This window comes from Euphorbia lathyris, chromosome 2, assembly GCF_963576675.1.
Source record: "Euphorbia lathyris chromosome 2, ddEupLath1.1, whole genome shotgun sequence".
In the NCBI taxonomy this organism is placed as follows: Eukaryota; Viridiplantae; Streptophyta; class Magnoliopsida; order Malpighiales; family Euphorbiaceae; genus Euphorbia; species Euphorbia lathyris.
In genome coordinates this window covers 116,760,287-116,786,798 of record NC_088911.1, presented here as the reverse complement: position 1 = coordinate 116,786,798, position 26,512 = coordinate 116,760,287, and the positions used below count along the sequence as shown (strand labels likewise).

The window sequence follows — 26,512 nt, the reverse complement described above, 5'->3', positions numbered from 1 at the left end:
GTTTGGCAAGGAGGTCCATGCTGGCATGCCCAAGTCTCCTATGCCATAGCCAGGAGTTGTCCTCTTTAGATACCAAGCATATACTTTTTGAAAATTGTTTTTCCAAACTCAACATGTAAACATTTTCTACACGAGGGGCTGTTAAAATCAAATCATTTGTTTTTCCCTCGAGTATTTGACACTTAGTATCATCAAATATAACCTTTCTTCCACTCTTGCAAAGCTGAGCTACGCTTAGAAGATTATATTTGAGACCTTTAACTAAGGAGACTGACTCAATTTTAGGGTTACCTCCGATAGTTCCTGAGCCAACTATCTTGCCCTTCTTGTTGTCTCCAAAGCTTACACTACCTCCTCGTTTAAGCTCTAGTGTGATGAACTGAGTTTCATCACCTGTCATGTGTCTTGAGCATGCGCTGTCTATATACCAAAGTTTTGATTTCTCCACGCATGTCAAGCTGACCTGCATTTTAAACTATTCATCTTTAGGTACCCAATTCCTTTTGGGTCCTTTCTTGTTAGTATAAATAGATGCAGAGTCATATTTCAACTTGTGACGACACACTTTTATAGTGTGGCTAGGCTTACCACAGAAGTCACAAAAAGGTACCCTTTGAGGGTTGTACTGAGTATGGTCAGCATTGTTGTGTTGGGCGTGCTAGCATACTTTTGTGGAATGCCCTTTTCTTCCGCAGAAGTCACATTGGACAATCCGCTTGTTATGCCAACACACATCTTTTGTGTGCCCCCTTTTTCCACAACACTCACATTGAGTGAATTGCTTATGCTGACTAGTACTTGCGTACTCAGCATGGGGTTTATTTCTACTTGAGCCTTTCACTTGGCTCTGCAAGGTTGTGACATCCTTCCTAAGTTTCTTTGACTCAGATTGAACCTCCGTGACAAACTTATGCAAGATTTGCATGTTGGTATGTAAATCTGAGTTGTCCTTGAGGAGATATCGGAGATCACTCAGTTTGACCTCCTCAATCTCGTCGCAGCGCCTGCTGAGTGCCTTAATCTTTTTGTTACACTTCTTAGTTAGTGTATATAAGTCACTCAGGGCATTTACCATTTCGTTTCTAAGCAAAAGTAAGGATGTTACCTCATTGTTGTTTTCCTCCTGCTCAGAATCTCCAGAGAGGTCAGCTTGCTCAGATTGAGATTGGTCAGCTCCATCATCTGCCATGAAACATATGTTTGGTGTTTCATTTTGCTCAGCTTCAGATGATGTTGACTCATCACTGTCACTCCAGGTGGCCACCATTGCCTTTTTGCTTCCATTCTTATCTTTCTTCAGATTTGGACAGCTTGACTTAATATGCCCAGTTTGATGACACTCATAACATGTGACAGGCTTGGAGCTGTCCTTTTTGTATCTGGTGTCACCGGACTCAGCTTTATATCTGTCTCCTCTCTTGTATGGCCGCTTACTATTTCTTTCATTTCTTTTGAACATCTTTTTCATTTTTCTAGTAAACATAGCCATTTCCTCATCATCAGTTGACTCAGCTTCTGTGGAGTCAGCTTTCATCACTAGTGATTTCTGTTTCTTATCCTCAGATTTTTCTTTAGCTTCAAAGTTTTTCATGGAAATTTCATGAGTCAGCAAGGAACCGATCAGCTCATCATATTTGTATGTGGTCAGGTCCTGAGCTTCCTCTACAGCTGTCTTCTTAACTTGCCAGCTTTTGGGAAGACTTCGTAAGATTTTCTTCACTTGTTCTTCTTCAGTGAAGTTCTTCCCGAGTCTTTTGAGCTCATTTATTATGTTGGTAAACCTGGCATTCATTGCTGAGATGTCCTCATTGTCAGTCATCTCAAACAGTTCATACAATCGCATGTGCTAGTTTACTTTGGACTCCTTGACCTTACTTGTGCCTTCATAAGTCACTTCCAGCTTCTTCCAGATCTCTTATGCTGACTCACAACCTGAAATCTTATTGTATTCTGCAGCATCTAGAGCACAGTGAAGCATATTGATAGCCGAAGCATTGTTTTGCAATTTTTTGAGGTCATCTTCTGTCCACTCAGTTTCACTCTTGATAACTTTCTCATTATCAACAGTTTTGTAAGGTATATGTGGACCTTGAACTATTGCAAGCCATGCACTTATGTTTGTGGCTTGAATAAAGTTCTTCATCCTATTCTTCCAGAATGTATAATTAGATCCAAAGAATAGGGGAGGCCGACTAATTGATAATCCCTCAGGGAGTATCTGTGTTGTTTGGTTCCCTGGAAGAAAACGAGTGCTATTTTCAACCATTTATCGGGATCAGCTCAAGATTGTTAGATCTTTGAGTAGTGAGCTTTTGGCTCTGATACCACTTGTTGGTCCCTAGTAATTAGTTCTAAGGGAGGGGGATAGGAACTAATGTAACTTTTTCTCTTTTAATTATGCTGACTTAATGCTATTTTAAGAGTTTATTAACTCAGCATGTTGGTCCGCACGGCCGATTGATTAGTCAGACAGTTTTAGTTCTATGCTGACTAAGACTGCTTGACTTGAGAGTTGGGAATTGACACTTGAGAGGTCAGCTTCCAACTCAGCACTCAGATTTACTCAGTTTCAGTTTTAACAATTTATAAGCTGAGTAAATATAACAAGCAACACATGCACACATATATATATATATATATATATATATATATATATATTGAGAGAAAGAGTTTAGAAGTTACTCAGCACGACTTATCCTGGTTCGGCCTCTCTGCCTACGTCCAGTCCCCAGTTCCTCCTGGGATTTTCAATCCAATACTGAGCTCTTTTAAGGTAGAGCACAAACCCTTTACAAGGCAGTGAGTATGCAAGAGTACGTCCTCTATTCGTCTACTCAGCTCCTACTAAGTACTATAACCCAGCACTTAGATTTTTCTACCACTGAATGCTTACAACCAAGCACTCAGCATACACTCTCAATATAACAATTGATAAAACACTTGTTCTCTTTTCAGTAAAGAACACTTTAGAAGATTACACAGAATCACTCTAGCATTTACACAAGGAATAGAAGATTTGGTGTAAGATCTTTGTATTTGAGTGCTTTGAAGATTTCTCTCTTGGATTTTTCTTTTTTGTAATTCGGCAAATGTCCAAGTGAAATCCTTGTCCATTTTGTAGATGAATTCTGGAAATTAGACCGTTTGATTTTGGTGTGTCCGTTGATTCCAAAATGGCTCTTTTAGGGAACATCTTCAGGTCAGCTTCAGACTGTTTCGCCATTCCCTTCCTCTGTTTTCTTCAGGCGTCAGGTTTTGTCTTCTTGCATCAGACTTGTCTTTTTGTGCCAGTTGTCTTTTACCAATAATCCATTGACCCATGTTTCTTGGAATTAGTCTTCTGTGTATTTTCGAGGCTTCAATTATTGGTGCAGAAGATTGGCAGACTTTGTCCTTTAGTGAACGGATCCTTCATACTGTCCTGACTGTCACTCAGCTTCATTCGTTATCTTCGAATGTTCAACTTCCATGCTGAGTTCCTTCTTGGCCAGCTCCGTTCTGTTTATTCAATTCTGAAGGAGTCTTCTAATTTAGTCAGCTTCGTTCTGGCAACTTAGAAGGAAGTTTCTGATGCTGAGTTCCACTCCACTCAGCTTCTATTCTTTTATGCTGAGTTCCGTTCCACTCAGCTTGTATTCCTTCATGCTGACTTTTGTCCTGTCTTACTTTATATATATATATTTTTGTACTCAATATTGAACAAACACATTAGTACAATTAAATCAAAGCATTTAAATTTAATTGCCTCTTAATCATGGATGATTTTGTCAAATCAAAATCTTGTGGAAAGGTGTTTCAACACGGTTAACCCGGTCCATTAGGCAAAAAAATTAACCGAACCGTTATCAACGGTTTTTAACCATTCCAAACCAAAAACGGTCCATATCAATCGGTTAACCATTAATTTCGATTAGGTTTTTCGATTAACGGTTTTTAACCAATTCTCAATAGTTAACCAAAAATCAACTGTTAATTTTTTACCCAAACCTACATTTTTAAACAATATTAAAATACACATAATTTCAAAAATTCAAACGAAACGAATTCATATAAAAACTTAGAATTCAAACATAAGTACCGAACTAAAAAACAATCCATCAAGTTTATATTTAAAACATAAAGAAATGTAAATAATATTTCGTCAAAGTACTTATTACAACATAAAGCAGTATAATCTATGCTATATATTTATATTAATCTATGTTATAATCTATGTATTTATATTAAGCAGTATAATCTATGTATTTATATTTATATTTACCTTGCCTTTGTCGTCAAATGGCCTATATATTTTTTTAAATTTATATTTATTAAATGGTTCGGTTAACCGTTAACCGTAGTTTTTGAACACTCTAACTCGAAACCGAAACCGAAATCGGTACCTATCTATTTTTTTAACCATTAAGAAAACCACCGGTTCGGTTAACCGCTTTTTCCAGTTTGGATTACCGGTTTTTAGTTCGGATACCGGTTTGATCGGTTTTTTTGTCCATCCCTAAACACAGTTAATATACATACGACCAATAGCTTCTTGCTGGATTTTTTTTAGAATATATATGCATCTAAATCAGTTTTCTTCTTCTCCATATAAAGTTAGCGAACCGACTTTTTAAGCCCATGAACTTTACTCGATTATTTTATGGAGTCCCTATACTTTCTTTTCTTTTTCTGTTTCTGAAGCAAGTCTTGAACTTCTAAGTTTTTATTTAATTGAGCTTAAAGTTTTATTTTGATGTAATTGGGCTTAGTTGATACTTTTTTAATTAATACAGGACACAAGTTGAAAGAAAGTAAATTTTGTATGCTTTAAAGGGGAGTCAATTATATCAGAGAAAAAGTATAATAGAATGACTTTATAAAGTTCATGGGGTCAAAACTGCATGCTGCAATATTGATGTTTATCCCATTTGGCTTGTGGAACCTTCTGACTATTTGTATATGCAAGTTCATTTTAGATTTTAGGAAAGGTTGTGAAATGAAACCTGGAAGATTATTCATCTTTGTGGGAATTCTAATCTTTCATATAAGAGTAGACATAGTGGTAATGAAGAGAATTATTACCACATGAAATTATTTAGAATTAAAACAAAATCAGGAATAAAGAGTACTATAGAGAGGGAGAAGTGATAAATTTTTTTATCAGAAGATAGAATCTTCTTCCTCTTATATTTCATCGTACAAGCACCAAACAAGACTAGGAAAAATAGCACAAATCTAATAAAATTTCCTAAGATTTTTAGCGTCCAGCTCATCTCCACCAAAATCTCAAAAATCTGGAATTTTTACACTAGCAAAAATGACAATAAAAATGTAATAGAACTGATAATACAAGCTCAATACTGATAATGCCCAGAAAACCCTAACCTATTTCAAATAAGTGAGACTAAAATTATGAAAAATTATAAAGTTTTTTAGACAACAATTTCATACCTTGTTTTCCATGCTAACCCTAGCCAAAAGCCCCAAAATTTGACCCCTTGATTACGTGCGCTTCAAAAATAAGGCTTTAGAGATATTGAGCAGCTTTTTTTGTATCTTGTAATTTCGTTATGGTGAAGAACAAAATGAAGCAAACAATTGATTGGGATTTTAGGGTACAAAAGTGGCTAGAGAGTTTTTAGAGCAACAATAGAAGTAGGGCAAGATATCACATCTGGAGAAATTGAAAAGTAATTGTGTGTGGGATTTTAGGGTGAAAAAGTGGGTAGAATTGAGTTTGCAAAGGCTTTTATAGTCATTTTTCTAAAATGACTGAACTACCCTCGCCCACTAACGGTGTCTTCACCGTTTCCGCGTTTTTGAAAAACAAAGCATACCATAGGTATTTATTTGCTCGAAATCAAACCACATGTATTTATTTGCCAAAACTTGAAACCACAGGAGTTATATTTGAAATTAACCCAAAAATTTATTAATTAGAAAAATAGGTCATTACCTAGGGACAAAGAGGGGCGAACATAATAAGAAAATGGCAAGAGATTGAGGGCACTGGATAGAAAATTCAAATTTGCACCTGCTCCTTGAGATGTCAGAGGTGTGGATAGGGTGGTCTAAGCCTCAACCGGGTTTTTGGAAACTAAACTTAGACGGATCGAGGAAGACAGACTCAGGGGTCATTGATAGGGATGTTTTGTTCCTATCTTTTTAGCGTGATTTACGATTTATTTTGAACTAATAATTAAGTTTAATTACAAAAATAAATGTGTCTTCGAATAAATAATGAAATAATGGTAAAAGTAGTGTTTTTAATAAATTTTCTATTTTCTTTGTTTAATTTTAGGAAAATAAAGCTTCAAGTAATCTCGGTGTTTGTAGTCGTATTTTGCAGGTTCGGGATAAACACACGGGACACGAAGAACAAAGGAAGAATTGGAATTTCAGCCTTAGCCACGCGAAGCGTACAACCTAGTATGCGGAGCGTGCCACGTCACTACAAGAGTTCCCACTAATTCACGATAGTCAACCTTACCGTTTTCACAAGGTTAACAACATCCACACGGAGCGTAACCCAGAGTACGTGGAGCGTGAAAGATAGTTGACAAAGTTCCAGTATCTCAACCACGTAGAGCGTACCTTGGTCTACGCGGAGCGTGGCTTGGTCAACACCTTTGGGACCAGTCTACGCGTATGAGAAATCTGCAACGAAATGGGGAAATGCCAGACACGCGGAGCGTGCCATGTGAAATCAATAGCTTCAATGTGAAATCTTCCAAAAGACTTGTGTATTTATGATTTTACCCCTGAGCTTGATGTGTATAAATAAGAGTGTTTAGCACTCATTTTTTATATTCAGATTTTGTATACTAAAACTCTACCACCTTGAGAGCTTGTACATTTATTCTGTTACCCCGTCGAAGTTCCGTTCCATCCTCTTCCACCAAGCTCGAGAGTTCCACCTCCAAGTCCTACGAGATGGCTTCGAGTCCGGTTAGCTAATTCCAAGGGTCGATTCTTCTTTCTTTTCTACTTGCTAATTAGCTTGCACTCTTCCTATGTATTAGGCTTGGTTGTATTCTGCATTTACGCGTTCCACATTTATAATATATGATTTGCAATTTCAGTTTCTCTATACGTGTTGATATTTATTTCTTGTTTTGATATTCGTAATTGATTATTGTGTAGGGGGATACGAATCCGAAACCTCTTGGGAATCACGTAAGAGTTACCTTACCGGAGTTGACAAACCGAAAACCGTAGGAATTGACAAGCCACAGAACTTACGGGCCCTAGTTTCTGATCTCTCGCATTAGATATGCCTTTAGGAGGAACCACGTAATCTAAGCACTTCAGGGGTCGGTTGGTCTACACGTAGTCATCTTTACAAGAGTAAATTGTCATTCGTATATGTTCTGAATTATTGTTTATTATATACTGTAACTTATCGTCACCCTTATCACTTCCTTAGAGTTTGAACTATATAAATCTGTCTCACCATAGTTTAGGAGTAGTTTGTAGTTGTCACCCAAACCAAACTAAAGTATTCATCGCTTAGATAACAAATACAACCGAGTAGTTTAATACTTGTATATATAAATCCCGCGGATTCGATACCTGGACTTAAACCAGATTTATTACTTAATACGACAGGGTACACTTGCCCCTACGTGGCGTCTAGTAGAATTAAAGCACGTAGAAAGATCATGACCGTAACACGCACATAATAACTTACCACTCTACTAGATTCTTACATCAGTCATTGCGGCTGGGGGAGTTATTCGAGATGTGGATGGAAGGTGGTACAGCGGGTTTTTTCATAATATAGGAAAAGGTAGCTCGTTTGAGGCGGAACTTTGGGGAATTATGTCGAGCCTGAGACTTGCCATTGATATGTAGTTCATGAAATTAATGGTCGGGTCAGATTGCTTGGAGGTTGTGAACATGATCAAGACTCAAAATTCACCGGTAAAGGAGAAGTTTTGACCAAAAAGATCAATTCTAGAAGTGTAATGACTTTAGAATTGACAAACTGTGAGAAATAGTTGTAATAAACGTATCTTATCTACTATAAAACTTGAAATGGTGTTTGTGTTGGGTGTAGGAACCTTCAAAATTGGCTAATTTGGTATTAAAATGGTGTTTTTCACTCTATTTTCACTCAATTTCAAGTTGTTTCACTTCATTTCAACCACTTTCACTTGATTTCCACTCAAAATCCTTTTTTTTCACTAAAAAACTTTCTATTTTTGTTGCAAAAACTATTGTCCCTCGTTATGTCGATTTTTTCCACTTAAGTAGTGGAGAAAACCTCTCAAAACTGCCAGAAAACTGGTTAGAAACCACCCGAAAACTGTTTATGATCACCGATCAGGGATGATGTACCCGATCGGGGACCATGTATTCGATCGGTTACCTACGTGTCATGTGGGAAATTTTTAAATCTCAGAAAGATAATACTTAATGGATTTTGATAAAAAAAAAGAAGTAAAACAAGCTAAGAAACATAAACAACAGGGTCCAAGTCTTAGCTCGCATCCCACACAATGTGACATGTGGAGCCCACCTACACAAACTGTTAGCAAGAGTGTAACATAAACTAATTAATAGGGCCGAAAAAAGTCTGTGCTCACAGTAGCCATAACTAGATATTCTGAATAATCACGAAAGATTGTTTGAATCCACTCTCACTGTGCTAATGATAACTTGTTACCCAAATTTGACCACGTGTCTTAACCTCTGGTTCAATCCGATGTCGTAATGGATCTACAAAACAAGACAGAGGTTAAACGGAGCCGGAATCCGACAAACCCGCTCCGATGCCTAAGTTAGTTTTATGATTAGATCGGATTGAAAAGTAAGAACAAGTTTAGAGATAGTAGTTAACATACCAAACTTTGTGCCTGTACATGTCTATTTATAGTGTTTGATTAGGTTAAGGTTGGCACCTCCTTAGAAATCCTTATGAGTTTAAGATTCCTAGTCCCTCGAGGAGTCAAAATCTTAGGAGGAATACTTTATCTCGTAGGATTCCAGAAGTTTCTCTTGTGATTGGCCCAAAAACCATACGTGCTGGTTTCGTGCTTTGATTAAACTAGCCTGAACCCCGTGCATTGCACGGTATATACCTATCATTTTACATGATAATATGAATATTTCATGGGTTTTTAGAGATATGAACAACTAATTTTTCCTCTATCACTTGACATTCAAATTTATCAATAGCCATTGTATCATAACAACAATGTAGAATTTCACAAATGTCAGTAACAACTATCATTCAATAATAGAATCACAATACCTAAATAATTACAACATGATTCAATAATAGAATCACTTGCATTAATGTGCGTTTCTTGTATAGTTTTATTTGAACATTTTAGAAAGCATATCTCCTGTAAGATTGTAATTTTAATTAACTAAAACAGTATTTAAAGATATATCTAACTAATAATTATCATTCACCCAAAGCATGTAAGTACTTAGTATTAGACAACCAATTTTAACACAACTTATTAAGTTCTTGCATGAATGAAGTTTACCTTTTGGACTTATTTTTAAGAACTGAACATCAAATAATGTAATAAATAAACATTTAATATGAACCAATATAAACACAAAAAAATTTGGGCTAGTTAGCTTTATCAACGGAATTTATTTTATTTTCTTTCTAGTTAGGGTCTATTACAAAATTCAATAACAATTAGAAAATGGAAGAGAACGAACTCAAGGAGATGGCTTCAGTTCAAATAATCACCTTTCAGACTTGATAGCCAAATCTACAAACTTCATATCATAAGGAAGATGTTTTTCCTCTATGGTCAACAGTACTCTTTGACAAAAAGTGCCTGAAAAGAAATTAAAAACTACTATTATGTGGTTTAATATCTAACACTAAATTATGTAATCTTTTTTTTTTTCTCAATTTCTTATGGATCATAATAATCATGCTATCTAGGAATATGGTTCTTAAATTATAAACGACTATAGAATGATAGTTGAAATGAAAATTCACTCGAGCCGTTTGCACTAATTAAATTAATTTTTTTCATTGTCTACATATAAATTATCTTTATCTATATGAAATCAATTCTTAAACCCATTGAAAATCATAATAAGAAAACAACAACTACAGAGCATAATTAATTTGAAGCCAAAATACAATTGCACAAGAAATGAAGCCATCAATTTACGGTAGGGAAAATAACACATAACAGAAAGAAAAATGATGAGCATTCTCTGGAAAGACAAACAGAAAGAAGAGGAGCACTCACAATCGCCAAGGTGAAACTGCAGACCCAAAAACTATAAGTATGCCTAACAACTGATATGTGGGCCGCATATAAAAAATAAACCCAGCATGTCTAATAGATCGAAATAGCCATGGACAAAACAAACTTAATTAATTTGCACAAGATCTTCATAGCTTATATAGATGTCGATGCATATATAGATGCAAAACACAGCTGATGCATATATACAGAGTCTCTCTCTCATGCTGATGCATATATAGATGGAAAACACAGCACATCATATGCATATATTACATTAAGCATTCTGATTCAGCCTAGCAGCAACAACCATGGATGCAGCGACTCCACCTGGAGTTGTCATCATATTTATTTCAGCTCCTATCACTCCTTCCGCATCTTCATGCGCCACCATCTTATCCCCACCCAACTTTGTACTTGCATCCTATCATTTAACATCATCATCAAACCTTAATTACGAAAAAACAATTTAAAATCGAAAACATAATTTGAGGTAGAACCAACTTCATTTCCACTCTAAAATGGAATCCAGATTACATTTATTAATAGAAACTTTATACATGGAACAATCATGCTTGCTATTTAAAGACAAAATCCCAATAAGCTTAGTTTTAATTTTTATTGGGTTTGTGCAACAAACCATGATGTTGTAGATATAATAAAATTAATTGACAAAGAGTTTATCAAGAAACATGCCTTGCTATCTGTAGAGACGGATAGGAAACACTAACTGAAAGAAATGCCCATTAGATGTATTTTTTTATTCAATACCTTCAAGATCTAATTCCATTAATTTCATATATCTCCCAGGTTGAAGCAATCCATTTTTATCACGCGAACTCGCTTTCCCCATCTGAAAAAATTTCTTAGCAAGTTCAAAATAGTTGCACAAAATAATAAAATAACTTCAAATACACTCTCCTATCTAAAAGTGTGAGTATGGATTTGCCATAAAAAATTTACATTGACATAAGATATCACTAATTTTAGGAACGGAAAAAATAAACAGTCAGAAACTGATTCTTCCAGACCTTTGAAGTGAAATCAAAATGCGACAGACCTGCAATCAGAACCCAACCAAAATGAATGATAATAGACATCAATTGCATGAAAATTGAAGGGAAGCAAAATCGGCTTAACTTGTCAAATGGAAGAGAAGCAATTTAATAGGATCCAAAGATAATGAGAAAAAGCTAGAGAGAGATAGGAGGTTAGAACGAATCCAAAATCGACCAACAATGGACAGATATGATGTAAATAAACCAATGGAAAAGCTTATTGATAATGGATTTTTTTTTTTCTGAAAACCAATGTTTAAAATTCTATGGACTACACATATAAACCTGATTGATGAACCTCAATGAAGTTGAAGTAGCCGCACTAAAATACCAAACATGCCAATTGAAAATAATACATAATAAAAGTAAAATTGAATATCAAGGGCATATCAGAAACAAACTAACCAGTGTGAACAACTTCGAAAGAGAGTAGAGGAGATTCAAACCGTTAGAAACAACTACAACAAAGCAAAAAATCCATAATCACTGAAATAGAAGAGAGACAGAAATCGGAAGCAAACTTACCAGCAACGTGAGAAATTGCTTCGAAAAAGTCGAGAACTTATAAGCTCGACAGTGGATGGTGGGAGTAGCGTGGGAAGCGGTTTTTTTAAAGTAAAAAACCTAGAAGAAACGGTTTTGAGAGAAAATGGATATAGCAGTTCAAGCACGATAATGAGTGTGCAGTAGATAAAATTAAAAATAAATAAAAAACTTAAAAGATAAAAAGTAGTAGTAACAATCTTCCTAATAATATGAAAATTGCACATAAGCATATAAGCTCTGTAAATTTGACACATTAGCAACCTTACTATCCTGCTTTTAGTATATTAATAGATGTGGATAGACTGTTTATCGTTGGGCATGAGCTGCCATCAATAGTTATGGGCATTGCTCTAGATGTCACGCAGCATTTTATTCCAAAGGAAAGTGACGATAATGTCATCCACGTGATGTCATTTTGTATGATATCACTACTCAAGCATCAAGCTTCCACACACAAACTAATTAATCATGAATTAATAGTTAATCCATTGTAAATTCCATTGTAAACCCTTATCGAGGTCTGTGGTTTGCCCTGACCTTGAGAGTGGGTAGACCTACCCTTACCTAAACTTTTTCCTACTAAAAAATAGTTGATATTAACATTATTCTTAAAATGTAAATTTGAAGACAGATAAATTGAATAATGCTCCATTAGTCAAATTTTATGTTTAAAGCTGATTTTATGATGATTGGGAACTATGTAATAAAGAAAAATGAAGGGTTTAAATGAAAGATGAATGATGTCATTTTGAAAGAGGGATGTGAAAGAGCCAGATTAAAAGAAAAAGAAAAATATTTATCAGATTAATCCAAGTGTTTAGGTAAATAAATCAAACGTATGAGCATCACGGTGGCAAGTCAACAAGTCTCTTTAATTTTTTTGTATTTGCTTCCATGGAATTTTATTGGCTTCCAGAAGTGGATATCGTTCCTTCCCCGCCGCTACTCACTCTTTTATCTTCGCTCCATTTTACTCTCTCTACTCTGTGCTGTCTTCCAGTCTCTTGGAATGGTTTCTCTAACTCTCATCAATTGTAAGTTTTTGCTTCTACATCTCTCTATATATTATGCCTATTTTTTTTCAAATTTCTTCAGTTTGAGTACAGTACAGATAGATTTTCCTTACCATCTTTTATTATAGTATCTTGGCTACTGCTTCTTTTATACGTTGATCCTCGAAATTTGAAGTTTCATATCTTTCTTTTAGGGTCTGCAATTTTAATTTTGATTGCTTCTCGAGAAAACACTTAGAATTGCCAAACATGCTCCATACATACTGTATCATTAATTCATTATTTGATTTCTCCTCTGTTTCCTTACCTCAAATTGACCACTATATATGACAAAGGATTTCTAATATACTTTTGTTTTTAACATCAATCAATCATCTCCTAATGAGATAATACCCTCTTCTATTTGGATTTGTTTAGTGTATTAGTTTTGGAGTATGTAGATAATTTGAGGAAGTTCGTATTTACTCTTAATTCAACTGCTTAAAAGTATCATGTTGCTAAGGAAGAGTTCTTTCCAACGTGGTTGTCAAGTTACTGTTCGAGTTATTTTTTCTGTCTGAATTGGTTGGATTTACTTTATTGTAATAAAAAAACAAAGTTCAGCGACTTTATTGAAACAAAATAAAGTTTAGTAACCTTTTTAAAACTGATCCCAAACATCCGTAACCATTTGAGCAATTTACCCTTATCCCTAACGTTTCCAAGCATGTTACGTTACCGAGTAGAAAATTTGAACAAGCTGATTTGATCATAATTTAAATATGGCATCTGACCTTTCAAGCAAGTTTATTGATAAACTAAAACATATTCGGGCATTTTGTCAGTTTGTTTGTAATTGTGTTAGTCACATTGTTAATATTTTAGACACTTTTACAATATTTTTTTTATTAACATATATATGGCAGACTTAGTTATTGCATTTTGGCAGATTGTATAACCGCGTCAGTAACACAATAGAGATAATGCATAATCAATATTTGGAAGGTCAGATGTGACAGTTAAATAGCAGTCATTTTGAAGACTGTATTTTAGAAATAACGTTTTTCAATGTCCGTTTCAGTTTCATTTTCCGTGGACGTAGGTTAGTGGCCGTTATGTTGTGACAGCATTATTCTGCAATCAGCTACTCAGAGTTACTCATGGCTTATTTGGATGCTGAATTATACAAGGCTGCAGTTGAAGGCAACATAAACACCTTGAAAAAATATACAGAAACTTCAGAGCTCTCAGTGACTCCAAAAAGGAACACAATCCTGCACATCCATTTAATCTCTCCGAGTAAAAGATCAGTCACTTTTGTGAAAGAGGTGCTTGCTATGCATCCAAAGCTTCTATTACAGATCAATATCAATGGTGACACCCCATTGCATATTGCAGCTAGGTATGGTCATTTTGATATAGCCAAAGTGCTCATTGAACAGGCCAAGCCACAAGTTAAAGATTTAGAGAGTGGAGTAGGAGCAGTAAAGCAGATGCTGAGGATGAGAAATAGAAAGAAAGACACAGCTTTGCATGAGGCAGCACGAAATAATCATTTGAAAGTTGTGAAGTTGTTAACTCATCAAGATCCTCATTTTGCTTATATGGGTAATGATAGTGAAGAAACTCCACTTTATCTTGCTGCTGTAAAAGGGTATTTGTATGTGGTGATTGAACTGTTACATACTTGCACATCAGTGGCTTTTGGTGGCCCTAGTGGTAAAACAGCTTTGCATGCTGCTGTTATGAGTGGCAATCGAGGTATGTTTATCTTGGAGCAAACAATGATTGCTTGATACACGTTTAATTTGTTTAAAAATCTCATTTCTATGACATGTGGACTTAGGGAGTTAATAAACATTTTAATAAAGTTCAAAAAGGCTAATTATTAGTTATTTCAAAAGGCCATTTGCATAATTTGGACAAGTACAAGGGCCCTGATGATAATATATTTGAAGGGGTAAATTACACATGGTTCTCAGCTTTGGCTTTTCTTTATAATCCATGAACTTCAAAACCGGATATAGAAGTTCCTGAACCTTTACTAACATGAAAGTCCTTTACGAAAGTAAAAGACTTTAAAATGACCATTGACGAATTCAAAATAGAAAACTTCAAGAATTAAACTTGTTTAGAACTATATTTCCCATGTAATCTATATTTTCGATTTTCTAAATCACAATTTTCGGAGATTTCTCTCTTCAAATAGCAATTTACTCTTTCTAACCAAACACGATCTAAATCATCTTAAAACTAAAAGGTAGGATTAAAGTAGCTTAGAATATCATTTCTATCAGCTCTACAGTTGAGGGTTACCTGCTACTAGAGTGGTAAAAGGTTAAATAACTTTTATATTAGTAAAGGACAAAGTTTACACGCTTTCATGTCCGGTTTCGAACTCCTGGAAGCATAAACAAAGTAAGTTCATAGTTGAGTAGCATGGTTGAAATTTTCCCTTCAAAATTGCTAACATGAATGATTAAGTGTATATCACTATAGACAATATTCTACCTGAACACAATTAGCAAAAACATTTTCATCATTCATTTAAGCATTAATGTGTTTCCATTAGCCATTTATAACTAAATGCTTCCATCTCCCACAGGGATTGTGTTAGAAATACTACAAAAGAAAAAGCAATTAGCAGTAGAAGTAGACGAAAACGGATGGACACCACTCCATTATGCAGCATATGGACATGGTAAGTTTTTCGGTACCTGTGTTATTGTGCAACGCCTTTTAGAACATGATAAATCTGCAGCCTACATTGTTGACATTGAAAGGAAGAGAACAGCTCTTCATATGGCAGCTTGCCAAGGCAATGTGCGTATAATGAGAGAGATAATTGCTAAGTGCCCGGATTGTTGTGAACTCACTGATAGTAGAGGTTGGAATGTTGTTCATTATGCTGTGATTAGTAAAAGTGATGAAGCCTTACAATTACTTCTTCGTAATTCATCACTGATTGACCTTATAAGTGAGAAAGATGTCAATGGGAACACACCTCTTCATCTACTTGCTGTTTCTCGCCCTTATATGCCTCTTTTTTCATTTGATGGAGAAGATGATCTCAATGCTTTTTACAAACAGAATATCAGCTCTAGAGATAACTTAATTGCTGACCTTCTCCAGCCAAAGGTTTGTTTGCCCCTTTGTTACTGCATTTAGTTCATCAAAGCATTTGGGGTAAAATACATCCATGGCGCTTCAACTTGGGTCTCATTTTCTTTATGATCACTCACCTTCAAAATTAGACATGAAAATCCCGAACTTTATTCTTTAGTAATATAAAAGACCCTTTAAATGTTTAACCACTCTAATAGCCTACCATCATAGAGCTGATGGAAATGACTTTCAAGCAACTTTAATTAGCTCAATACATAAGGAATCCTCTGTATTTGTCTAGATTGTTGATTGATCCCTGAACTTTGGAAATGTCATATTAGCGCATGAACTTACAATAACCTATTGACCCACTAAAATTTGTTTAAAGTCACTTATCGGTTTCCTGAAGTGATTACTATAGTCTATTAGCATTAGCCCATTTGAACTTGCTTGAAGTGGTAAATGTTTTAACTTTCAAAATCTCTCATTGTTCTGCAACATGGTCTTAGGGAGGAGCTAATGAGACATTTTAAGCAAGTTGATGGACCAATGAGACATTTTCATAGTTCAAAGGGTCATCCGAATTATCTGAACAAGTACATGGGGCACGAGGTCCATTCAGTGTTGTTTAGTTAGGAGAGAAAGTTGTTTAGAGATAGAAAACTCTGGAAATTGTGATTTTGGAAATAAAAAATGTGCTCCTTAACGATTTTAATTCTTGGAATTTTTCAATTTGAGATTGTTAATGATCATTCAAGGTCATTTATTTTCATAAGAGACTTTTATATTAGTGAAGGGCAAAGTTCAAAGTTTTTTTTTCCGGTTTTGACTGTGAGGGGCCATAAAGGAAGTAAACCCTAAATTGTGGGACTCAAGGGATCATGAATGTAATTAATTTATCCAAGTATTTGGCCTCCCTTATTCTGAAATTCCATTTTGCAGGAAAAGGTCTTACAGTGGATGGAAGATCTAGGAAAAGGACCAATGGGGAAAATTAGTATCAACAAGAAAGGAAGCTGGGAAGTACAAGATCTACGAAAAGGACCAAAAGAAGCAAAAGTTGTTGCAGAATTTGAGAAATCAAAGGACTCCTTTTTAGTAGTATCAGGACTCGTAGCAACCGTGACTTTTGCAGCAGCATTTACCTTACCTGGTGGCTACAAAACTGATGAACAAGGTGTAGAACAAGGAACTGCAATACTAACCAAAAATGCATCTTTTGATGCATTTGTCATATCAGATTCCATAGCTATGGTTCTCTCCACAGCTTCTGTGTTCATCCATTTCATTGTAATGCTCTTAGGATACCAAGAAAAGTACTGGTGGCTAATCCGGTCCGCGCTTTTGTTCATCATGTTTGCAATGGGAGCAATGGTGATTGCATTTACTACAGGTACATATGCAGTATTATCACCTAACTTGGGGCTTGCTGTTGCTACTTGCTTGATTGGTTTGAGCTTCTTTATCTATCTCTTTTATATGCTGAAAAGGTTATACAGAAAACATCTACAAAATGCTTATCTTGAAGCTGCTTTGAGAATCTCTAAATTGGCTGCTACTTTGAGGTTATCTAAACCTCTTTTGTCACATTAATTAGCCTCTAATTAAGGAGACCTTCTATATTGATACTGTTGCATAATGAATGTGTACGTGTTCGTTTCTTATTGGCTAGGGGCATATATGTCATGGAACCAGTTGAACCAAAAACTCAAGCTGATAAGTTGGGGTATGTTATTGTTACCAAAAGCTAAAACTGTGTTAGAGAAGGACTGATTCTTCTTTTGCTCTCTTTGCATAGATTAGTTCTTAGGTGAGTTTATTATTATAATATAATTTAATCTCATAATATAACAGCAATCCAAATTACATTATTGAAATCCTTCTAAATAAGCGGATGTGTATTTATCATATTGAAATCAGACTGATCATGATGTGTTTAGATGGAACCACTTTTGCTCATGCTGAACTCGAAAATAAACAAATAAAAAAATTTATAAATAACAAATGTAAATCAAACAAAAAAGTTATCCGATGAGAGATATGGATTCCAAACAAAGTGTAACACATTATGATACGAAACACACAAAAACGAAACACACGAAAAAAATCGAGGGTAAAATAAAAGATGAGAACTTTCTACTTTCCCTTAAAAAAAAAGGCTTACGGGTTTCTACTTTCTGCTATCGCGGCTTATCCAAAGTGATATCTCGTGTAGTTCCTGAGTCGGATTATAAGTTGGTGGTGGATGCTTTTGGCAGAGAACTAGAGGACTTTACCTCGAGGAGTGATTCACACTTGTAGGACTTGGGCTAGTCAGTTGGTTTTTCTACACAAGCTAATCAAGTTATTCACAGTATTTCCTGGACAGCTCGATCTTATGCTAGACCTAGTGCTACCTTTTGGCCTCACGTCCATCTTTTGTTCGGAATCTGTTAAGATGTGACGTAACTGATGTTTGAAGTTTTTATGATATCTTTCTCTTTAAAAAAAATTAAAAGATTAATTATCCTAATAATCGTTATGTGCTTTGGTAAAGGCTATACTTACTTTGTTTTTTAACAAAGTAAGCCTTACTTTGTGTGTTTTCACCATTGGATGAATTTTATACTCCATCATCCAATGGTGAAAAACACAAAGTAATCTATGTGCTTTAACTATTTTTCTCAGGAGGATAATAGGAGAATTTTTTTCATACTAAAACGGCTTAATACATGAGTAGTCTCCTCAATTTGGCTCCAAAAAAATCGATTAACCTGATATTTTGTACATTGGGTTCCTTACAAAAACAGAATTTGATATATTATACACAGATTTCGTTTAAAAATGACACAAAAATAAGAGCATTTATGAGAAAAATTTAATCCAACATTTCTTTCAGAATTATTCAGAAAACTGAGCTTTATTAGCTGAAATTTTAAAACAAAAAAGAAGTTAATGAGATGCGAGTAATATGCAGGGGATCTCGTTATCAAAATTATTTCACTTCAATCTATTTATTATTAAGGGATAAGATTTAAACATGTCTATATTGCTAGGAGAAATGCAAATTTACTCTTATTGTGCATTCCTAATGTTTTCAAATAAGATTAATTTTACTTTTACCTAAAATAAAATTTAAATGGACTAATTTATTGTTATTTGACTCGTTACATCAGACCTGCCAAATATCAATCACGTCTAAATAGTTTATTATATTAATATAGTTACAAAAAAAAAATTGTCAAAGTATCAACAATTAAGTTTGATGTCAAGAGAGATTATTACAAAAATATATCAAAGTATCCAATTAGAAACAATCTATCAAAATGCACGAATATTGGTCAATTTATCAACAAAACTATTTGAAAGTCTTAATGTGATAGTCAAATAATGATCAAATCAGTTTTTCTAAATTTTTTGTTAGATACAAGTAAAATTAATCTTGATTTGAAATATTAGAAGTGAATTTTTATCATTTTGTACTTTAAAATAAATCTACATTTTCTAAAAACCATAAATTATTTTTCCTTAGGTAAAAAGCATCATGAGGCCTCTATCTTTCATTTTTTTTAGTTCATTAAGCTCTTAATCTTTTATTTGAACATATTAAATCCCTAATTATTTATTTTTAGTCTCATTAAACCTTACTTGCCAAATTAGTTAATTGTAAACATCTAATTCAGTTAAAAATACAGTATTCACTTTACATGTATTTGAAATTATATTTTTCACACATTTTTAAGTTTTCTTATAGCCAATTACACATCAAAAGCTGCTTTCAATTGATAAAAAAATATAAATTTCAAATGTAAGTAAAATAAATAACACTATGTTAACCAAATTTTATATTTAAAGCTATTTTTCTTTATCATCAAGTACTTAATATAACAAAAAAAAAAAATACAAAATCATAAACTTATCTAAAGAAAAGTTTAAGGGCTTAATAAATAAAAGATCAGAGAAGTCATGGTGCTTTTTGCCTTTTCATTATTATTAGGGATAAGGTACCAAAATAGGCCTAAGGTTTTTGGGAAAGTACTAATTTAGACTCAACGTTCAAAATAGCACCAATATAGGCTTAACGTTTACAACATAATATCAATTTAGGCTTAACGTTTACAATATAGCATCAATTTAGGCCTCACGTACAAAATAGCACCAATATGAGCTTAACGTTTACAAAATAATACGAATTTAAGCTTAACGTTTTACAAAATATATACAATTTAGGCTAAACGTCATAATTAAATTAATCATATTATATTCTTTCCCTGTTAACTTTATATGTTATCTTTTTATTTAGTTATATATTCTTATTTATTATAACACAATTAATTAGTATTCTTACACATTAAAATCTTATATTCATTTTTCATAAATGATTCCATTACTACTACTACTACATTTCATTGCTCATGTAATATATGCAAACTAAAAGTAATTGAATATCCACAAAATTTCGAACACTGACATGTATCAATATTATTTTAACTAGTGTTCAAAATATTGTAGATATTCAATTACTTTTAGTTTGCATATATTACATGAGCCATGGAATGGTTGATGAAAAACAAATATAAGGTTTTAATGGGCAAGAAAACTAATTAATTGTATTATAATAAATAAGAAAATAGAACTAAATAAAAAGATAATATATAAAGTTAATAGGAAAAGAATATAATATGGTTAATTTAATTGTGATATTTAGCTTAAATTGGATATATTTTGTAAACGTTAAGCTTAAATTCCTATTATTTTGTAAACGTTAAGTTTATATTGGTGTTATGTTGTACGTGAGGCCTAAATTGATGCTATATTGTAAACGTTAAGCCTAAATTAATATTATGTTGTAAACGTTAAGCCTATATTGATACTATTTTGAATGTTAAGCCTAAATTAGTACTTCCCAAAAAATCTTAGGTCTATTATCCTTATTATTATTATTAGGAGTGCGTTGACTGTGATTTCAGATACTGTGCAAGATCGCTGAGATGCTGCCACATTAGCTCCGATACTGATGTGGCAACATCAGTATGGTCTCAGACCAGTGGGGTCCCGGAAGCATAGCAGGAATTTTCCTGGTATTGCTACATATAAATAGAATATTGCATTCTTACCATATATCAACATGTGTCCCACTTATATCTATAATATGTTATTAAAGTTTGTTATTTTCAGACCAATTTCATAAATATCGTCATTCAGGTCCCAGTCAAGAAAATTCAAACTGACCGCTACAGGAAGTATAGTTTGAAGTCATCAACAAAATAGGACACTGGACATCACACATCATTATCTTACCTTTAGCTAGTTCATTCAACTCTGCTCCCTCTGCCAAAATAATGTCTCCTTCCAGTGACGATCATGGCAGACACATGGACACCAGTTTTTACAAAGCTGCAACAATTGGCAACTTTGAAGCCCTGAAGAATTCAAGAATTAGCAGAATTCTGCATATTCATCTTAACTCTCCAAGTAAAAGATCAACAAACTTCGTACAACAAGCTCTTAGACAGTGCCCGGACTTACTGTGGCAGGTCAATAATGGTGGTGATATTCCATTACACATTGCAGCAAAGTATGGCCATCTTGAGATAGTGTTATTGCTAATCAAAGAAGCAAAAAAACAAATTCATAGAGATTTGGAGACCGGTGAGGACGAAGCTGCTTCAACTAGGCGGATGCTGAGGATAACAAATAAACAGAAAGAAACAGCTCTGCATCTGGCAATTAGAGGTGGTTGTCTTGATGTTGTGCAAGAAATTTTGAAACATGAAGATCCTAATTTTGCTTATCTTGCCAATTTATTTGGTGAAACTCCGCTTTACCTAGCTGCTCGTCTTCCCCATGGGAAGATTACCATTGCAATCTTAAGAAAGTTCAAAACGCCATCACACTGTGGTCCGAGGGGTAAAACGGCTCTCCATGCTGCTGTCAATGTGTACTTTCTAAATAACAGTAAGTTTTTTGCTTCTTTTCTTTTTCTCGTTCTGATTTCCCTCTGTTATAGTATGAAAATATGTGAACATAGCTAGTTATAATAGCAGAAATTAGGGAGAAATTATAGGGATTAGTATATTTGTCCACTTCCTATACTCATTCTTGTATATAAGCTCTTTTTGGAATAGTTTTCTCCAAAAATACCACCCTCATTAGAAACCTAGCCTAATACCATGTAACAACCCTTAGAGCTCATAGCTTTAAAATACATCTACGTATACTAGAAAAGCACCTTACTAATATAGCTCAATAACTCATTGTGAGGACTGCTTGTTTTGACCTTTCACCCTAGCGCCACCTCCTCAGGACTGAGTCGTTACAACCCATTTAAGTCATTCCTTTCATTTCATTTAAGGCATTTACAATTGTTATGTTTTGTGAATTACCTGTAGGTTTGTATGATTTAATGTTGGGCAAACTGGGTGGTTTTGTGAACCAAGCAGATGAAAATGGGTGGACTCCACTTCATTGCGCTGCATATGTAGATAATGTCCTGGCTGCAAGAAAAATATTAGAACAAAATGAACACTCTGCTTACCCTACCGACAATGATAGGAAGCGAACAGCGCTTCACATTGCATCTGGTAGAGGCAAAGTAGGTGTAATGAAAGAAATAATTGATAGATGCCCAGAATGTTGTGAAATCAGCGATGTTAGAGGCTGGAACGCTCTTCACTATGCAGTGATCAGCAAATCTGAAGAAGCAGTAAAAGCAATTTTAAAACATCCATCATTGTTGTATCTTATAATTGGGCAAGATATGAGAGGGTTCACACCTTTGCATCTACTTATGGTATCTCGCCGGAACTCACCCCTTTTGTCGTGGATTTATAGTGAGAAATCAGGTTTACCTTCTCAAGTGTTTGATCAAATAAGCTCCATGCGTTCACCACAAGAGACCTACAGAGACAAGGTCAGCATTTCTTAACTAGAATAAAACTACACTTGGAGTTTTACTTATAGCATGTATTTGAACAAATGGCAGAAACAAATCCTAGAATGGATGAAAGAACTTGGTAGAGGTCCATTAGGGGAAACAATGGAAGTGGGAAAACACTGGAAAGAAGTGCAAAATGAGAGAGAAGAAAGAGTAATTCCTAAATTGGAAAATGCCAAAGACTCGCATCTGGTGGTTGCAGCACTTGTAGCAACAGTAACATTTGCAGCTGCATTTACATTACCAGGTGGTTACCGAAGCGATGAAAACAATTCAAACCTGGAGGGCACTCCTATCTTAATCAGAAATTTAGCTTTTAAAGCTTTTGTTTTAACAGATGCAATAGCCATGGTGCTTTCTACTTCATCCGTGTTTATACATTTCCTAATGGTAATGTTAGGGTATAAACAGAGATATTACTGGTTAATAAGATCAGCGTTTTGGTTTGTAGTGCTAGCAATGGGAGCAATGGTAGTTGCATTTGTAACAGGAACTTATGCTGTTTTAACACCTTCAATGGGGCTTGCCATTGCCACTTGTGTCATTGGATTAACGTTCTTTCTTCATGTGTCATATGCCACCATTAGGCTTATTTTCGACTTCATCAAACGCGACAGAATTGAGTACCGTAGCTCATCTACAACTGAATCTATTGGCCGGCTCTTAGAGTCTGCTCCCCAATATCTTTGTGAGTATAAACTGCTTCTCTAGTAAAGAAAACAAAATTAGAAGATTCATAAAAAACAAAGAAAAACTTATTTAGTAAATTACTGACACCTGATATCTTTCAGCTTAACTTTTTTTTACTATTACTTCAATGCATGAACAAGATCAAATAAAATTTTCATGATTCTTACGGTTTTTTTTTTTAATTTCCTTTCAAGCTTGTGGCTGCAATTGGCGGAGGTTGAAAAGAAAGCTACGGTGATGTTGGTGGAGTTTAGGTGGAATCATAAAATGTCAAATTTGTAATACTAATGAACAATGACATGTGAACTTCAACTTACTTTTGGTTTCACTTCGCGATGCATGGAAATCATTTCACTATTTATTGTATATCCATGTACATGTGGGAATGCATGAAAAGGAGCATTTCAAGTTCTGAAATTTGGGGCAATGGAGAGAATACCTGTGCAATTCTCATTTGGAGGGATGTAATGTTAGTGAACTCCAACTGTCTACTACCATATGAGAATTTCCGTGTTATTCAATTACACTGTTGGTAGCTTGTCCAGCTATAGTCAATTACATTCATCAGCAAAAAAATTGTCAAGTTCATTTTTTTTATCCTTGATGGTTCAGGAAAGCATTAATCAGTTCTCTTTTTTACTAAATTACAATGCCTAATTAAGAATAGTTATACAAGTTTGATGGGAGTCAAAAAGCTCAATTGCTTTTTTTTTTTCAAACGCTCAATCACTTTTTAATTGGCCATTCAGAGGCATTTGTTCAGACAGAGTGCAATCAGTGTCATTCATACTGTTTGGCTTCCCAGCATACTCAGTGACAAACTTATTAATCAACCTTGTTTTCTATTATTCTAATTCAAGTCAATGTCCATGTTAGCTAACTTATACATACTTGAGATATTTACCAACATAGGCCAAGATCTTAAAAAATCAGGATATCAGAAATGAAAAACAGAAATTAAGTACACACCTGAGAGGCTGGGGCAGAGCTGCTATTCAACAAAAGTGCATCAACCTAAGATTTATTAAGTTGTATGGCTAGAGTTTGAGCTCGTTCTTCTTTTTGACAAATAGGCCAAATGGCTAATACCCAAGGACTTGTGCGCTTCTGTCCCTGGGGTCAGGAGGGAACTTGAGCGCCCATTGATCGCCGATAAACTCTATTGAACCTGTGTATGCATTTTTAAGCTAAAAGTGCCTAAAAAAATTCAATTAAGAACCCATAGGCATTGGAGCACCCTTGTCGGTGAATCTTGGATCGTCACTGCTTCTGCCCCCTTTTCAGTAAACAATCTGAAAATTTTGCCCGCATCCTGGGAATTAATGAAATATCACTTCAAATTGCTTCTCATTTCAATAAGTAGTTCCTATAAATTTTGGTTTTGAGAAACTCATTGGTAATGTTCTTCAAATTAGTTGATTTGAAATAATAAAACATATGAAAAGAATTATCCCCGGAGAACCACCTCTGCTGAATACGGTGGGAGAGTTTAACAGAATCTTCATTAGTCAACAACTAGAACACAAACCTAGTTTATTTCCATGACATTTACAAGAAGGAAGAAGACATTTGCACTGGGATTGCACTACTAGCTGCCACACTTTTCTATTCTAAAACAAACTATTTAAAACCCAAAAGTTCCACAGCAACAAGAATAAATATATCTTATAAAGTAGCCATTACATTACCCTCTCATGTCAATGCTAGGTTTTCAGAAAGGTCAGTAATAGTGGTGTCCATTACCCTTTCTGATCAGTTGCAATTGAGACGAGTACTGTTTCACATATTTTAACTTAGAAGATTTTAAATTTTAAACTTTTTATGCACACACACCAGCCCAATAACAGTTGTATAATAAATTTCTAGCAAGTAAATGATCTAATAGATGTCTTACATTACCATCTCATGTCAATGCTTAGCCATAGTTAACGCTTCTCAGCCCTCCATGTGTGGATGTATTTAGTGAGTATCGGTCCTATCTCTTCTCACGAACTCAACTCAGTCTGCATTGGCAACTAAGCTACATTGTTCACTCTTCTCATCCTTGCACTAGTTCTACGACAAGCCTCATACAAATGATCAAGAAAACATCATAAGAATATAAAAGATTACAAGATATACATCAAACAGACGGATAAGTGCCAGATAAATCAAGATGTTTGTTCAAGGTATGGCAATTTAAGGAAACACCAAGACTTCCATGAAGGACCTTGTCAGTTTTACAGAAAACAGATTAGTTAGGGCTATTCATTTTCTTCTAATTCTGTTAGCTCCTTCGGAGAAAGAGAGAAAGAGCTAACGGAGACAAAACTACTAGTTCTCGAGTACGATATAATTTATTTTAAAAAGAGAAAACACAGAGCAACAGGGATGAAGATGTAGCTAAGTTAGATTTTTTCAAAGGATCTGCTATAACTTTTAAGAATTAAGAGAGAGAGCTGCACATGAATGGCAACGAAATTGAAGAGGGAATTAAAATGAGAGACGTAAACCAACAAAACAACAGCTGAAATTGAGAAAGAGAAAAAGAAAACTTACAGAAAGAAACCATAAACTTGAGCTCGCCTCGAAATTGGGGGTTTATTTATGATACTCAAATAAAAAAACTTGCGCCTTCGGCTGCAATGCATCTTTAAATTATTGAAAACGGAGTGCCGCCTATGATTGATTTAGCCGGCAAGAAATTTTTAAGGTGTTGGCGAAGTATTTTGGAAAAGCCATAAATAACAGATGTGTTTGATAAAATTCTTTTTTTGAAACCATGAACTAAGATAGAGTCATTACAAAGAAGGGATAATTACTAATCTGACCCAATCAAGGATCTCAATTTATATATCTAACCCACCTTACCTAAAAGTTACCAAATTAGACACTTTCATCCATTTTGGACAAAACTAACCTTAGTTCTATTTGATGAATCGATCTTCTTCTTCTTCTTCTTCTTCTTCCTCCTCCGCTTCATCCGCTTCTTGTTCTTCTTCTTCCTCCTCCGCTTCATCC

At 34.6% G+C, this 26,512-nt stretch overlaps 2 protein-coding genes and 2 long non-coding RNA genes across 16 annotated transcripts; 2 read left to right on the top strand and 2 right to left on the bottom strand.

The window, feature by feature from the left end:
• Positions 1 to 9,546: 9,546 nt before the first annotated feature.
• Positions 9,547 to 12,030, bottom strand: LOC136216546 (uncharacterized). 3 transcript variants are annotated; one of them, XR_010683332.1, is made up of 5 exons: positions 11,669 to 12,030; positions 11,237 to 11,265; positions 10,977 to 11,058; positions 10,482 to 10,629; positions 9,547 to 9,782 (listed from the first exon to the last, which is right to left on the bottom strand). It is a non-coding gene; the product is annotated as an uncharacterized lncRNA (long non-coding RNA). The 3 variants fall into 3 exon arrangements; XR_010683331.1 differs by lacking the exon at positions 9,547 to 9,782 and having other exon boundaries at positions 10,319 to 10,629; positions 11,669 to 11,680; positions 11,789 to 12,028; XR_010683330.1 differs by lacking the exon at positions 9,547 to 9,782 and having other exon boundaries at positions 10,319 to 10,629; positions 11,669 to 12,027.
• Positions 12,031 to 12,667: 637 nt separating this feature from the next.
• Positions 12,668 to 17,570, top strand: LOC136219621 (ankyrin repeat-containing protein At5g02620-like). 5 transcript variants are annotated; one of them, XM_066007098.1, is made up of 5 exons: positions 12,668 to 12,843; positions 13,883 to 14,129; positions 14,244 to 14,562; positions 15,407 to 15,939; positions 16,849 to 17,570. In XM_066007098.1, the coding sequence occupies exons 2-5, from the start codon at positions 13,962 to 13,964 to the stop codon at positions 17,497 to 17,499; spliced, it is 1,671 nt and encodes a 556-aa protein (XP_065863170.1). In that variant the 5' UTR covers positions 12,668 to 12,843; positions 13,883 to 13,961; the 3' UTR covers positions 17,500 to 17,570. The 5 variants fall into 5 exon arrangements, with proteins under 5 accessions (XP_065863170.1, XP_065863168.1, XP_065863167.1 ...); XM_066007096.1 differs by adding an exon at positions 13,751 to 13,806 and having other exon boundaries at positions 12,669 to 12,843; positions 13,904 to 14,562; XM_066007095.1 differs by adding an exon at positions 13,751 to 13,806 and having other exon boundaries at positions 12,669 to 12,843; positions 13,883 to 14,562.
• On the bottom strand, positions 15,918 to 26,231 carry LOC136219625 (uncharacterized). Of its 6 annotated transcripts, XR_010684210.1 has the most exons (9): positions 26,051 to 26,231; positions 25,407 to 25,567; positions 24,482 to 24,824; positions 23,243 to 23,529; positions 22,662 to 22,785; positions 22,272 to 22,580; positions 21,415 to 21,886; positions 21,187 to 21,308; positions 15,918 to 16,043 (listed from the first exon to the last, which is right to left on the bottom strand). It is a non-coding gene; the product is annotated as an uncharacterized lncRNA (long non-coding RNA). The 6 variants fall into 6 exon arrangements; XR_010684212.1 differs by lacking the exon at positions 15,918 to 16,043 and having other exon boundaries at positions 21,191 to 21,308; positions 23,334 to 23,529; XR_010684213.1 differs by lacking the exon at positions 15,918 to 16,043 and having other exon boundaries at positions 21,191 to 21,308; positions 23,243 to 23,524.
• LOC136219620 (protein ACCELERATED CELL DEATH 6-like) lies at positions 21,228 to 24,442 on the top strand. Of its 2 annotated transcripts, XM_066007093.1 has the most exons (5): positions 21,228 to 21,843; positions 22,278 to 22,798; positions 22,871 to 23,069; positions 23,274 to 23,510; positions 23,707 to 24,442. In XM_066007093.1, exons 1-5 carry the CDS (start codon positions 21,228 to 21,230, stop codon positions 23,748 to 23,750), a joined length of 1,617 nt encoding a protein of 538 aa, XP_065863165.1. In that variant the 3' UTR covers positions 23,751 to 24,442. The 2 variants fall into 2 exon arrangements, with proteins under 2 accessions (XP_065863165.1, XP_065863164.1); XM_066007092.1 differs by having other exon boundaries at positions 22,871 to 23,510; positions 23,707 to 24,437.
• Positions 26,232 to 26,512: the final 281 nt, after the last annotated feature.

Bases quoted from the DNA above. Each gene is read 5' to 3' on its own strand.
- LOC136219620 (XM_066007092.1), top strand. From the start codon at position 21,228: ATGTCTCCTTCCAGTGACGATCATGGCAGACACATGGACACCAGTTTT. The intron at 22,799-22,870 runs GTCAGCATTTCT...AACAAATGGCAG, and splicing joins AAGAGACCTACAGAGACAAG to AAACAAATCCTAGAATGGAT. The intron at 23,511-23,706 runs GTGAGTATAAAC...TTTCCTTTCAAG, and splicing joins GTCTGCTCCCCAATATCTTT to CTTGTGGCTGCAATTGGCGG.
- LOC136219621 (XM_066007097.1), top strand. From the start codon at position 13,962: ATGGCTTATTTGGATGCTGAATTATACAAGGCTGCAGTTGAAGGCAAC. The intron at 14,563-15,406 runs GTATGTTTATCT...CATCTCCCACAG, and splicing joins TGTTATGAGTGGCAATCGAG to GGATTGTGTTAGAAATACTA. The intron at 15,940-16,848 runs GTTTGTTTGCCC...TCCATTTTGCAG, and splicing joins CTGACCTTCTCCAGCCAAAG to GAAAAGGTCTTACAGTGGAT.